Consider the following 13,046-nt stretch of genomic DNA (forward strand, 5'->3'; position numbering starts at 1 on the left):
CCGCCCCCGCCCGCCGGCGCCTGCGTCTCGCCCGCTTCCTGCTGCGCGGCCGCGCTGTCTCCGCGCTACCGGGCTGCGGCGGGGCCGGGCTGGGGGCAGAGCCGCTCGTGTCCCTCCTCTGCGCCCCTGCACGCCCGCCGCACCTGGGCACGGCGGGGCTGAAGCGGCCGAGCCCGCCGGTGATGGTGCCGAGGCCGGGGGCGAGCGCGGCACAGCGCACCCACGCCTGTCTGTGACCGTGACCGGCCCCGGGGCCGCGGTGCCGCGCCTGGTGCAGCCGGAGCTGGCGGGACGCGGCCGCAGCGCGGGAGGAGCGTAAGTGGCCGTGAGCGGCCCGGCCCGGCCCGGGGCAGGGTCCGCGCTTCCCGCGGCGTTGGCATCGTGCGGGGCTCGGTGTGCGGGGCTCCCTCGGTGTGCGGGGCTCCCTCGGTGTGCGGGGCTCCCTCGGTGTGCGGGGCTCCCTCGGTGTGCAGGGGTCGCTTGGTGTGCGGGGCTCGGTGTGCGGGGCTCCCTCGGTGTGCGGGGGTCGCTCGGTGTGCGGGGCTCCCTCGGTGTGCGGGGGTCGCTCGGTGTGCGGGGGTCGCTTGGTGTGCGGGGCTCCCTCGGTGTGCGGGGGTCGCTTCCCTCAGCATCGCTCCCTCGGCCTCGTCTCCTCGGTGGCATTGCCGGAGCATCGTCCGCTGACGGCCGGCGCTGCACCGCGGCTGTACCTCCTCCTAAGGGGCTTTCGGAATGGTGCCCTGAGAGCTGCTGCTGCTCATTAAAGTCGCCCATGCAGGTAGAGGGACCCAGGCGTGAAAAGCTTTTTACCTGATGGAGCCCTTCAGGGGTGTGTGACTTGCCCAACTTGCCTGTTTCTCGGCTTTGTCACTCCCCTGAAATGCACGCGTGATGAAGTACAAATAATTGATTTAGGCATAGGAAGCCAGCTGTGGAATAGAAAGGAATTTTAGTACAACTGAACGTTTCTTATCTGTGTAATGCTCCAACATACCTCACTGGCTGCTGGTTGACTTTGATCGGCTTTGGCCCTGCATCCTGTGGGGGATCACAGTGTATTTTATTTATTTCTTGTAACATGCACTGTCCTTACCAGGATCGGTAGAACTCGGTTTTTCACTGCTTTTCACTGCTTTTTGGAGTAAACCTTTGGCCAGTGAGCTTTGGTTTGTCTATGTGAGTGGCTCTGCCTTTGACTCTTCAGTTAGCTGGATATTTGTGTAATTGTGTCTGATGCCTTGTGCTTCAGCGGCACAGCTGAATGGATGTGCAGGTCCGGTTGCTTAGAGCTTGTGTTCCTGCATTTTGGATGAAGCCATACGGGACTGTGGGGACGGTGCATAAGGTGTCCAAGGCCCTTATGGCTGGGGACAAATTAAACCTTTTATGTGGGGAGGAAAAGGAATAATGAGCTGTGCTGTCCAACAGTTCTTATGGTACTTATGTGCTGTGTGGGTGTGACAAGCAGTGCAGATCTCTGGGATGATATCCAAAGAATCACAGTGCCATCATTCATTGCGCTTCTGCTCTCAAGTAAAGGTGTCTTGAGGTGATGTGTCAGAGTTAGTGACTGGCAATGCCTTCTCAGTTTTTGTAAATGTAAAGAAAAAAAACAAAAAAAGCCCGACAGAAAATGTCTTTGGAGGAGGTAGGGAGGGCTGTGTGTGCTTCCTTGTGTGACTCTTCCACCTTTGCTGGAACTGTATGCAGTGAAAAATAAGCAAAGTGCTGAAGTGCAGGGAACAACCTTACTGTTGAAGAGATTGTGATGCTTTAGTTTCATCAGGACCAAATCATTAAGGTGGAGTTAAAACTATAATACAGTACTAATACATCACCTTACTAATGTCTCATTTAGGAACTTCAGTTGACTTTTAAGAATTGTTTGAGTTTGACCATGGATGAGGAAGCAGCTGTGAGCTTTTGAGAGCACAAGTGGAGCAGTGCAGCTGTCAAAAGATGATGTCTGTTGAAAGTTGATGTCTTACATAATACCCTGTAGTTGTGTTGCTTTCTCTGTTTTGCCTGAGATCCTAGTTTCAGCTTCGCTGTGTTCAGGTTTTGGGGTTGGGTTGCTTTTTTGCTTTTTGGGTTTCTTTTTACTGAAGGTGATTGATTTAATTTTGTGATTTTAGGTAAATTTCATGGGCTTTTTTCTTCTGTCAGCTCTGCATTGAATAGCTACACTTCTTTTCAGGTGGTTTGCTAAGATGAAGTTGGCAGAGTGTTTACTTGCACTGAGTGTGCTTTTGGTAGTGCTTTCATGCCAGCCCCCATTGACTGAGCAGAATCACCAGTGTTCTATCTGCAGAATTTTGCCTGCTGGGGAGACCTGCAGTAGTTTGTAGGCTGCTGCTTGTGTCCCAGGCTGTCACCCCTAAGGCTTGCTGGATTTCGGGAGCTTACCTGTCCAGCACTTAAAGCAAGACTAGTGGGATCAGGGAAATCTTAGGTCAGTAATGCCAAATCCTATCACTGTTCCTGCTTCTCCCAAACTTGAATTGTCTGGAAATTCGTCCTTGTGGTAGGCTCATTTCAGCTTGTCTGTTGAAGGATATTGAGAAGGGGTCCAGGTTTATGTCCCGGCTTTTGGAGTGTGCTCAAGGGTCTTGACTTGCAACAATCTTTTTTCTCTTTCATGTAAGTGGAGACAGAGAAATGATTCCTTTACCTTCTTTAAACAGGGACTTTGGTATATTTTTCTTGGCTGAGAGTTGATACCCTGGAACTGCCTGTAGGTGCTCTTTTTACTGAAATACTAACGAATGGACTCAGTTTGTAAATATATGAGTAGCTTTTATGTGGGACTATTTAGCTAAGGCAAGTCTAAGTAAGCTGAATATTTTCATTTGATTTTCAAAGCTTTGTACTCATGTACTGTACTTTATACTAATATTTGCATTTTTATTTTAGTGTTTCTACACAACTTTGCAATAAAATTGGAATTTGACCCATTATGGAGCTGGCTCATAGTTTGTTACTGAATGAGGAAGCATTAGCTCAAATCACAGAAGCAAAGAGACCAGTTTTTATCTTTGAATGGTTGAGATTTTTGGATAAAGTGCTGGTAGCTGCCAACAAGGTAATTTAATGGGCTTTCCCCCTCCCACCCCTTCTTTCTAAAGATACTTTATTTTAAAGATACTTTATTTTAAAGAACATTTGTATTAATTTCATGCCAGAGAAAGTTCACAGGTAATGGTCAGATGGTACCTGTATGGTTCCAGCTTCAGCCTGAGGAGTCTCTCTGCTAATTTGTAGATTTTAAGTGTTTAATTGTAGGCAGTCAATGTGGGCAGCTGGTAAGTATTTTTAAACAGTACAAATGCAACAGGACAGTAGGTAGTTCTGAGCATTTAGCATCAGTCTCTGCTGTTGTTGAATGTATCTCATATCTCTCTGAGACAAGCAATTTGCTGAGGTACATACAGTTGGGAGTGGTATAAGGTTTACTTGCATTTCTTGTAGATTTTTCTGGGTGTTAGAAGCAACACAGAGGATTTAACTACTTATTTATTTTTGGCCTGTTAACAGACAGATGTCAAGGAAAAACAGAAGAAACTTGTAGAACAGCTTACAGGACTCATCAGCAGTTCCCCTGGGCCACCCACACGGAAGCTGCTGGCAAAAAATCTCGCTGCTCTCTACAGCATTGGAGACACATTCACTGTTTTTCAGACGCTTGACAAGTGTAACGACATCATCAAGAGCAAAGATGATACTGCAGCCTACCTGCCCACAAAATTGTATGTTTTGGGGAAAGGGGAATGATTTTTAAGCCAAGTGGTCCTGGATATTAAAGAAGAAACTGCCTATATGTGTGCACATTATGTTTACTTATATTTGGTGTGCTTGTTTGGAGTTACCTATGCTTGATATAGATAGCAGAGAAAAGTACTGGATTGAGATTGTGCAGGACAGAACTCAAAGGTGACACATACATGTCTATGTGAAAGTGAAGTGGTTTTCTCTAGGCAAAGTACTGTGTTATGACTCTTCACCTGCTTATGACATGGAGAGGATAACAGTTAATGAAGGCATTCCACCAGTGGGATTACTGCTGATTGTGCTCCCTTTAAGGTACCCCATTAAAGGTGGAACCTGCTGATTGTCAAACCAGAGTGTTATCTGTGCCTGGAGAATTGTAACCAAATATTCCAGTTTCTTTCCCCATGAAATGTTGCCATTTCTATTCCCCTGCCATGCTAAGCTGCACAGGTCTCTCAAGCAGAGTCTCTGCATGTGGAAATGTGTGATGCAGTTTGTCTTTAGTCATAGGAGCTGTTCTATTGGTAGGAATTTGGTTAAATGCCACAAACAACTTCCACTGAAACTGTTTTTGGTACTTTCCCATGAACTGCCTTATATATTCATGGTGTCTAGTGAACTCAAATTTGGTCTTGTCTTCAGACATTATGACAACAATAGGATTTGACAATAAAATCTGAAATAGTCTGTTAAAAAAAAATCTGTTTGGGCAGATACTGTCCTCTTATTTCTAGCTCTTGCAACTGTGTGAGGAACTTGTATAAGTGGAAGTGTTTTCTACTATAATATGCTCTGAGATTTGTGCTGCCAAGTCATAGTCCAGAAGGTTTTTTGATGGACACCTGCCCATTAAGGGGGAGGCTGTAAGGAGTTTGTGACATAACTTTGCTAAAAACTATTTAGCCAGCAATTACAGATTTTTAAAAAAGGCCCCATTCCTTTGTGATTAAAAAGTTTGTGTTTTCAGGAGCTGGTTCTGTGACTGTCCTGCAACAGTTTGTGTATATAACTGTGATGTGGTGATAGCTAAATATTCCTAATCTTAAATGGCAGAGCAAGAAAAACATGTAAAAAACTGTTTACAGATCCAGGGCTTTTACAGAGCCTGTAAATTTTCTTGTGTTATGCAATAATTTCTGCATTTTAAGTTCTTAATCTTGGAAAAACCCCATAATTCAGTATCTCTAAAACTGTGTCAGGATACATTACAGTCTATCATTCAGCCTATCTTGTTTTCTCCAGGATTTTTTACTTTATGTGCAGATCCTATAGTAATACCCTTTCAAATACATTTGTATTCTTAAAAGCTGATAACTTTTCTGTTGCTTTTTTTGGTAAGCAAAAATTTATTTAAATGGCCTGTGTTAAACAGCCAGTATAAGTAGTGGCTAGCAGTAGATTTTTATTCATCAATGATGATATGAACATACATTTCGATTTAACTATTTGTTTTAATTTGGATAATACATTAATATGTGTACTCTTTTTCTGTGTTTTCTCATAGGGCTGCTGTGGCATGTGTTGGAGCATTTTATGAAAAAATGGGCAGAATGCTGGGTAGTTCTTTTCCAGAAACTGTGAATAATCTGTTAAAGTCTCTGAAAAGTGCAGAGGTGAGTTTTAGTTTATTATATGATTTTAATTTGATTTTAAACTGAAACCTGCTTCCTCCAGAGGTGTTTGCCAAATTGCCTAGTTAGTTTTTCTTCTGCACTGAAGGATGCAAATCGCTTACCTAGCTAGTTTCAAGTCTACTGCAGAGAGTTTAGACTTTATCATATGAGTATTGTAATAGTTGCTTCATAGTGGCATCAGTAACTGTAATTCAGAAATGACTGTATCTGTAATTTCTGATTACTGTGTTGGGATTTTTGCCCATGTACTCTGAATAAACATTCAGTTGTTAAAAATGAATAATGAGTACTTAAGTTTTGCAGAGAAGTTGTTACTCTGTATGTGAGCAGAATACATTGTGCTCTGAGAAGAGAGAGTGTCATAATACTGAGAGAATGTATCCTGGACTGTCAGTTGGTCTGATTTTATGCAAATAGCTCTTTTGGAACGAGTTGAAATACTGACTGTGTGGATCTTGTGGTGGCAGCTGTTTCCTTCCACTGTGTTGTTGTACTCATGTGATTATTTATTTATTTGTTTTTGTGCATCTGGGTGCTCTCAGATTGTAAGTACCTGCCTGTGTGCAGGTATAGCATGAAGCTGCTAACTTACTTGGGCTTCCCATTCTCTCTTATCAGCTGCTTTTTCTTTTTTCCCCAAGTCTGCAGTTGACAAATAGTGGGGCAGTGCAGAAGCATTTTACCTAGAGCCAGTTTGTTGGGTTGCCTGGGCTGGGTTTATGTGACACCTGTGGGACTTTAAGTAAAGCTGTGTGTGGTGTTTACTTCTATTTAAAATCAGCTACATATCAGTTATCTATGCCTTTGTTTTCAGTGTTTGCAGAAACATTACTGCATAGAAGCAGGAAAATGCAGAAGTATATACCTGGTTCTTAATGTAACTGCTGTGTCCACATTTTTGCCTAAATGTTTTTGTGTGCGTGCAGTCTCAGGGCCGCAGTGAAATCCTGATGAGTTTGCAGAAAGTCCTCAATGGCCTTGGAGGAGCAGCAGCTTCTTGTCACCGTGACATTTATAAGAATGCCCGGTCTCTGCTGACGGACAGATCCATGGCTGTGCGGTGTGCAGTGGCTAAGGTGGGTGTCTGCTCTCCAGTCACAGAAATTCTTGTGCTCTGAGTACCTGCAGTTGAGCTGGGACCTCTGTTTAGGAAGGAAAATTTGATAATTAGTTGAACAAGGTAAGTCCTTACCAGTTTACACTGCAGACTCAGACATTTGACTTATTTCACAGGTAAAAAAATATGGGATAGAATACGTTATTTGTGAGCCTCAGTGTAGAGGTTTTTGGTAACATGACTCTTGTGTTGAGCTTTCTTTAAATTTCTTCATTTATGCATTAACCTCTTCCATGACTCTTCTGATTGTTTACTCAGCTAAGATAATTTGCATGTGGTAGAGTGTGTGTAAATTAATTATTGAAATTTTCATATTAAAATATTTTCTGCATAAACCTGACCATTGCAGTCTGATACGTAGATAAAATGTAAGAATGGTCTCCTGTTGCTTAGGAAATCTATTTTTTGCTACAGTGTCTGCTGGAATTACAGAATGAAGCAGTGTTTATGTGGACAGCTGAACTGGAGAATGTTGCAACACTGTGCTTTAAAGCTCTGGAAAACTCAAACTATGGTGTGCGAGTTGCAGTGTCAAAGCTTTTGGGGACAGTCATGGCTACAGCACTGATACCAAAACAAGCAACAGGTACGAGCCCTTCTGGATTCCGTGTCTACACTGGCAGACTTAGCTGAGCCTTCAGCACCATGTTACATGACAGTGCTGCATGACGCATTGATGTTCCGGTAGATGGGAGCTGGTAGATGGATTGTTTGTTTTTACAAACAATAAGCTAGAAAAAAAGAAAAGAATCTCTGTTGTAATCATACAAAGAAAAGACAGAGAAAACTATCAAAAATCGCTTGGGAGCATGCAAGGAAGTTTTTATCTGGAATATTGGGTAGATTTGTTTTTTCAAGACGGTTTTGAATTAATAAGTCAGGCTTCAAGATCATTGCTTGTGTTGGATGGAATTTTCAGAACAAATGATTACTTTTGTTTTTCAAAAGTGATGCGGCAAAATGTGAAGAGAGCCACGCTTGAGGAGGTCTTGGAGCTCATGGCCACAGGATTTCTGCGAGGGGGATCTGGTTTCCTGAAGAGTGGTGGAGAGATGTTAAAAGTAGGAGGATCTGTCAATAGGGAAGTGCGAGTTGGTGTTACCCAGGTTTGTCATTTTTTTTAATGAAGTAAAATTTGTACACAACTGTAACCCTTGTAGTAGGAAAAACACACGTTTCTGTTCTTTATAAGTTAATTTACAGGTCTAATTTGGCTCTTCTCTTTTGTGAGATGTACATGAGGTATCATTCACCTATCTGATTACTGATATGCAGTAACAATAGATTAAAATATGAGTTAAGGAAAACTTACTTCATCAGTGTATATTAGGTGAGATTAACTTGCAAAAATATTTGAAAACTTAGTAAGTAATATACCTTAGTCCCTTTTTAAAATTTATTTTCTTTTTAGAGAGGATTTTCTGTTACCCTTCTCAGCTGCAGCTCAGATTACTTAAACTGCATTTCTTCTTTTCATGTATCTCTCATGAGTAGGTGAAATCTGATGAATGTGGAAGCTACTTATGTCTGAGGGAGAAAGGTGATGGCAGCATCTCTTCCAATTCATACATTCTCAGTCTGACGTGTATTTCAATATGCTACAGTAACTTCCCAGGATCCAGATTCTTTGATCATAGGTTATTTTGTGAAATCCTTTATTTTTTCTCAGCCTTTTCCAGGTGAACTTTGTGAATATGCCAGGTTTTCATTGTGAACTGGAACACGATGTTGCTGCTTTTATTTACATGGTGTTCTTAACTTTTTTGAAAAGAGGCACATTTAAAGCAATTAACTGGGTTTTTCTGCTGTTATTCGAAGGGTATTTTATGCATCACAGTATAGGGGCTACTCTTGGCACTGGAGGAAATTGAGTTTCAGCAGCAAAGAATGGATACTGAATTGGTTCATGGCGAGTCATCTCATTAGGTTGGAGTTGCTTATTGCTGACTGGTGTTGCTGCTATTGTGCATTATGGTCAGGTCTGGCTGCAGTTTCCCATGGATTTTGTTTGTGTTTTAATTGAGTTGCTGTGTGACTTGTGGATTTGCAGGCCTACGTTGTCTTTGTTACAACGTTGGGAGGGCAGTGGCTGGAGCGCAACTTTGCTACGTTTCTGTCCCACGTGCTCGATCTGGTGTCCCATCCTCGTGCAACTCAGACCCACGTGGAGGCTGTTTACTCTCGAAGATGTGTGTCCTTTATCCTGAGAGCAACTGTGGGCAGCTTGCTGGGGGAGAAAGCACAGATTGCAGCTGCCAAAGAAATATGTCAAGCCATTGGTAAACAAATGAAGGCAGTGGGTGAGAAACATTTTTCTTCATTCAAGACCAGTTGAAAGTTAATGTAATTTTCCTGAGGCAGCCATTTTTCAGCTTTCTTCTACTTTGAAGAGTAATTTTGTTCTTATGGGAAGTGATAGTTCATCTCCTTTCTGTTTCAAATGTTCAGAGGTTGAGTTCTGCTTCAAAAGTGATTTTATGGCACTGGCCTGTTATCCCAGATAGCAAATGCATTTTCAAAAGCATAGAATGGACGTGGAGAGTAAAACTATGCATTTACCATCTGTCTTGGGATAGGTTGTATTGAAAGTGATACAGAGTTCTTTACTAACAGTGTTAAAGGTCCTGTAGGTCAAGATCTTGTATGTCCTTGTGTCTCCCTTGCTAATATCCATTCTAGTATCCAGTTGGATTTTGTGACAAAAATGATGTAATCTGAGGAATGTGACCCCTTTGAAAAATCTTTGCAGAATATGGAATCACTAAGAGGGCTAACGAAACTCTCTTGGCATCTGTTTCTTATGAAAGGAGTTAGCTTAAGCTGGATATTTAAAAGAGTAAATTGGAAATACACATCACTTTATTGATCAAACATATCTTTCTTTTCTGCTGCTATCTAATTTGAGTTAAAAACACTGTTCAACGTATGGAAATGAAATTGATTTAGAAACTTTTGCAGGTTCTTCTCATAACTATTTTGTGATGGGGTAGGCATGGAACTTTAAAAGATTTCTCATTACCATAAGTACTACTTCCAGGAAAACATGTCTGTTGAAAATGCTGTTTCTGAGAGGGAACAGTTGCAGAAAATACTCTTCCTGCCACCTTGTTAATGTTGCAGGAAATTCTGTTGTGTGTATGGATGGTTTGAAGAACTTTGATTTTTTTGAGGATTTCTCATGAATGTGATGAAAAATGGGAAGGGTTTTTACTTGGTAATAATTGCTTCCCTTTGTATACAATAGACCATTTTCTAAATTTCTTCTGTAGTAGACACACAAACATTAAGCTGGTACTGAACTGCCTTTTTGAAGAGATAGTTGCTGCTTCTGAGATATTTTGTAGGAGAACATACTGTGGAATTAAGGAACTCAGTTGGATAACACTGAGATGATTAGGAATTGTGATTAATTATTTACTAAAGGTCTCTTTTTTAGTTTCACTGAACATATATGCATTCAAATTTGTATGCAGAACTGAGATATGTCAAGATTGTGTATTTTCTTCCTGCATATAGATACACACATACAGCATTTGTGTTTTGTGTAAGTGCTTTTACTGTGTTACTGTTTATCCTACCTCTTAGTGCTCTGCTGTCCATAGTAACTGCTGAGCATCTGTTTTTTATGGTCTTTGGACAGCTGTATTTGGCTGATAGCTGTAAAACTCTTTCCCTGCAGAATATGTTTGTTTTTTTAGTTCTCACAATGACCAGACTTGTGATTTTGTTCTGATGTAGGATTGATGTCAAAATGAAACTGTCACTTTCTATTCTGTGAATATTTGGTGGGATTCAAATGGTAGTTAAGCATGACACTCTTGTTTTCTTTTCTGCAGAAGCAGTAGTGAATGATGCTAACAGTGAAAATAAATCAGGAGCTGCTGATGTAGCTGCAAGCCAGCATGTAATGGTGTGTGCCCTCCAGGAACTGGGGAGTCTGGTTCAGAGTCTGAATGCCACTGCATCTCCTCTTATTCAAGAACCCTCTATTGGTATGCAAATACATGGAAATAGATTAAGTGAGGCGTTTGAGCAATGAATATGAAATGTCATTAAATCTAGTTAAATAATAAATGAATAATGAAAAAAATAAATCTATGAAATCGGTACTTCTATAGTCTCCAGATAGCTACATTTATTCAGCTCATTGTGTCTAGTACCCTAACTTTAGTTCAAGTTTGACCAAGTATTAAACAGCTATTTTGATTGGAGTCTATCTGAAGCTCTTTCTAAGGGTGAGCGAAGTGGTGATTTTTGGCATTAGTTTGTTTACAATAATGGTTTTATAGGAAGTAAATACATAGCATTGTTTTGCTATGTAAGGTCTGATATATTTGCTCCTGGAAAACTATTGCCTTTAAATACCAAATTTATGTGGGGAGGCAAAAGTATTCTGTCAGGATGAAGCTGTTGGTAGGCCCCTTTGCAAGAAGTAGTTCTTTGGCTGAAGTTGACTAGGGTTTGTGTGGGATTTTCTTCCTGTTTTTTTCAATATCTGATTTGTGGATGCCTATGTTTTTTTCCACCGGAAGTGTAAGCTTCTTTAGACAATTCATCATATAGATTGTTGTCTTGTTGCATATGGCATTCTTCCCTAATTTTATGCCAGCTTTGGAGTAGGGGAGACTGCTCATGTTTATTCCTTCTGGCAGCTGTGTCCCATAAGAACAGAGGGGACTGTATCTCAGTATTATTTCTGGTAGCTTCTGTGAACTCAGCACATAGAAATTGTTCACTAGCTCCAGAGAAAACAGGCAGCAGTGGGGGCTTTGAAGTAGAAATTTGCCAAGATTTAGACTAAATGGTGTGGAGACAAATTAGACTGAAGGGTGCAGTTAGAAAGTGGGATTAGGTAGGCATTTGGAGAGTGTAGAAGGATGTGAACCTGCTGCAGGGGGGACAGCACCATGCTTGGCTACAATGTGAAGCAAATCTAAAGATCATTGTTATTGTTGCTCTGGTATTGGTAATCTGTAAAATATTATGGGAATTGGCTCATCCAGTGCCTGTTCTCTTATATAGCACTGCTGCCTCTTTTCAGTGTTTAAGTAGTAGGAGTCAGTGCTGTGGCTCTGACAGCTTCACCTTTGTTGACAAAACCTGATGGGGAGCTGCATAATGCTAGTAACAGCTACCATCTTTCCTGAAAAGGAAAAGTCAGTAAATTCAAGTACTTTAATTCTGACTTTCTTAACTTTCACATTAATTGTCTGATGCTGACTCAGTTTACTTATCTATATATATTAAAAAGCATATGTATATTAAAAAGTGCATCATAAATTAAAGACTGCAAACTCTCCTTTCTGTAGGTCTGTTGGAGACAGTAACTTCAGTTCTTCTTCATCCCAGCATGGCTGCTCGACTGGCTGCTGCCTGGTGCTTGCGATGTGTAGCAGTGGCATTGCCCTTTCAGTTGACTCCATTTTTAGACAGATGTGCAGAAAGACTCAACAATCTGAAGACCTCCCCTGAAGCTGTTAGTGGCTACAGTTTTGCCATGGCTGCTTTGTTAGGTGGTGTGCATCAGTGTCCTCTAGGCATTCCTCATGCCAAAGGAAAGGTGAGATAGTGTTTCATCTGTGAGTATGCTAAAAGATACCTTTTATTTACAAGTAAAAGCTTTGCAAAATGGGTGGCATGCTAATGAGTTAAAGCATTGTTGAAATAGAGCTTGTGCCTTGTGTGAGAGTAGTGGCCAGAGCATGTGCTTTTAGAATCTGTTACAATATTTAACTGCTCTTTTCCTCTCTCTTTAAAATTTGCTGGAGAGAAATTGAAAAATTGCTGAAATAGTTGCTGAAGAGAATATTAATGGGTGTGTTATGAAAAACATTAATCAGCATGAAATTTAATCTGCATTCATTTTTTTTGGAAGGTCAATTCAAATGATTTGAGAACATCTTTAGTCTGTCAGAGTGAGCAAGTGGAAGTAGCTTGCAGTGGCTTCATGTATGTTTTTAAGCCCCCTGTTTTGCTGTTGGTGCAGATGGTGGTCAGTATTGCTGAGGATCTGTTACGAACTGCTGCACAGAACAGCAGGCTCTCCTTGCAGCGGACTCAGGCTGGGTGGCTTTTACTTGGAGCACTTATGACTTTAGGTTTGTAAAAATGGTTTGATTTATTTTTTTATTTTTTATTTTAAAGCTTGTCCAACACTTCTGATTATCCACTCTGGTGAATGGTCTTTACACATAATGAGCTCATTCTCCAGCACAAGAGTATTTATACAGGGAAAGCAGAGTGTCAGTGCACTTACTTCAGAAACTGCGCTGGGGAGAAGTGAAATATTGGTGCTTATCTAAGCTGAAGTATGGTAGAAGGCATCATACCTAAAAAAAAGATTCTGTTCTGTTTTTAGAAACCCAGCCTTTAGTCATTCTCTGAAAGGGCAAAATTACCCATACTCTTCCTTCCTTAATACTGTGGTGCAGAAGAAATGGACAGTAAATGAAACCCAGTGAGCATTCCAACAAGTTGCATATGTGTCTCTAGATAGGCAACAGCACTGAATAGAATTGTTGTCTGTT

The 13,046-nt window shown here is 41.3% G+C and overlaps 1 protein-coding gene across 2 annotated transcripts in view; it reads left to right on the plus strand.

Moving 5' to 3' along the window:
• Window positions 1-27: 27 nt before the first annotated feature.
• HEATR5B (HEAT repeat containing 5B) overlaps window positions 28-13,046 on the plus strand; it is a 55,560-nt gene continuing 42,541 nt past the window's right edge. Inside the window, exons 1-11 of one of the 2 annotated variants that reach the window (XM_056486511.1) lie at window positions 28-315; window positions 2,914-3,082; window positions 3,535-3,746; window positions 5,273-5,381; window positions 6,329-6,478; window positions 6,934-7,105; window positions 7,468-7,625; window positions 8,570-8,819; window positions 10,356-10,511; window positions 11,829-12,079; window positions 12,506-12,617. In XM_056486511.1, the coding sequence (XP_056342486.1) occupies window positions 2,957-3,082; window positions 3,535-3,746; window positions 5,273-5,381; window positions 6,329-6,478; window positions 6,934-7,105; window positions 7,468-7,625; window positions 8,570-8,819; window positions 10,356-10,511; window positions 11,829-12,079; window positions 12,506-12,617 (1,696 nt within the window). In that variant the 5' untranslated portion in view covers window positions 28-315; window positions 2,914-2,956. Of the gene's footprint in view, window positions 316-613; window positions 779-2,913; window positions 3,083-3,534; window positions 3,747-5,272; window positions 5,382-6,328; window positions 6,479-6,933; window positions 7,106-7,467; window positions 7,626-8,569; window positions 8,820-10,355; window positions 10,512-11,828; window positions 12,080-12,505; window positions 12,618-13,046 lie in introns of those variants that run through there. The other variant, XM_056486512.1, reaches the window with a different exon arrangement.

Source organism: Oenanthe melanoleuca, chromosome 3 (assembly GCF_029582105.1).
Source record: "Oenanthe melanoleuca isolate GR-GAL-2019-014 chromosome 3, OMel1.0, whole genome shotgun sequence".
Taxonomy (NCBI): Eukaryota; Metazoa; Chordata; class Aves; order Passeriformes; family Muscicapidae; genus Oenanthe; species Oenanthe melanoleuca.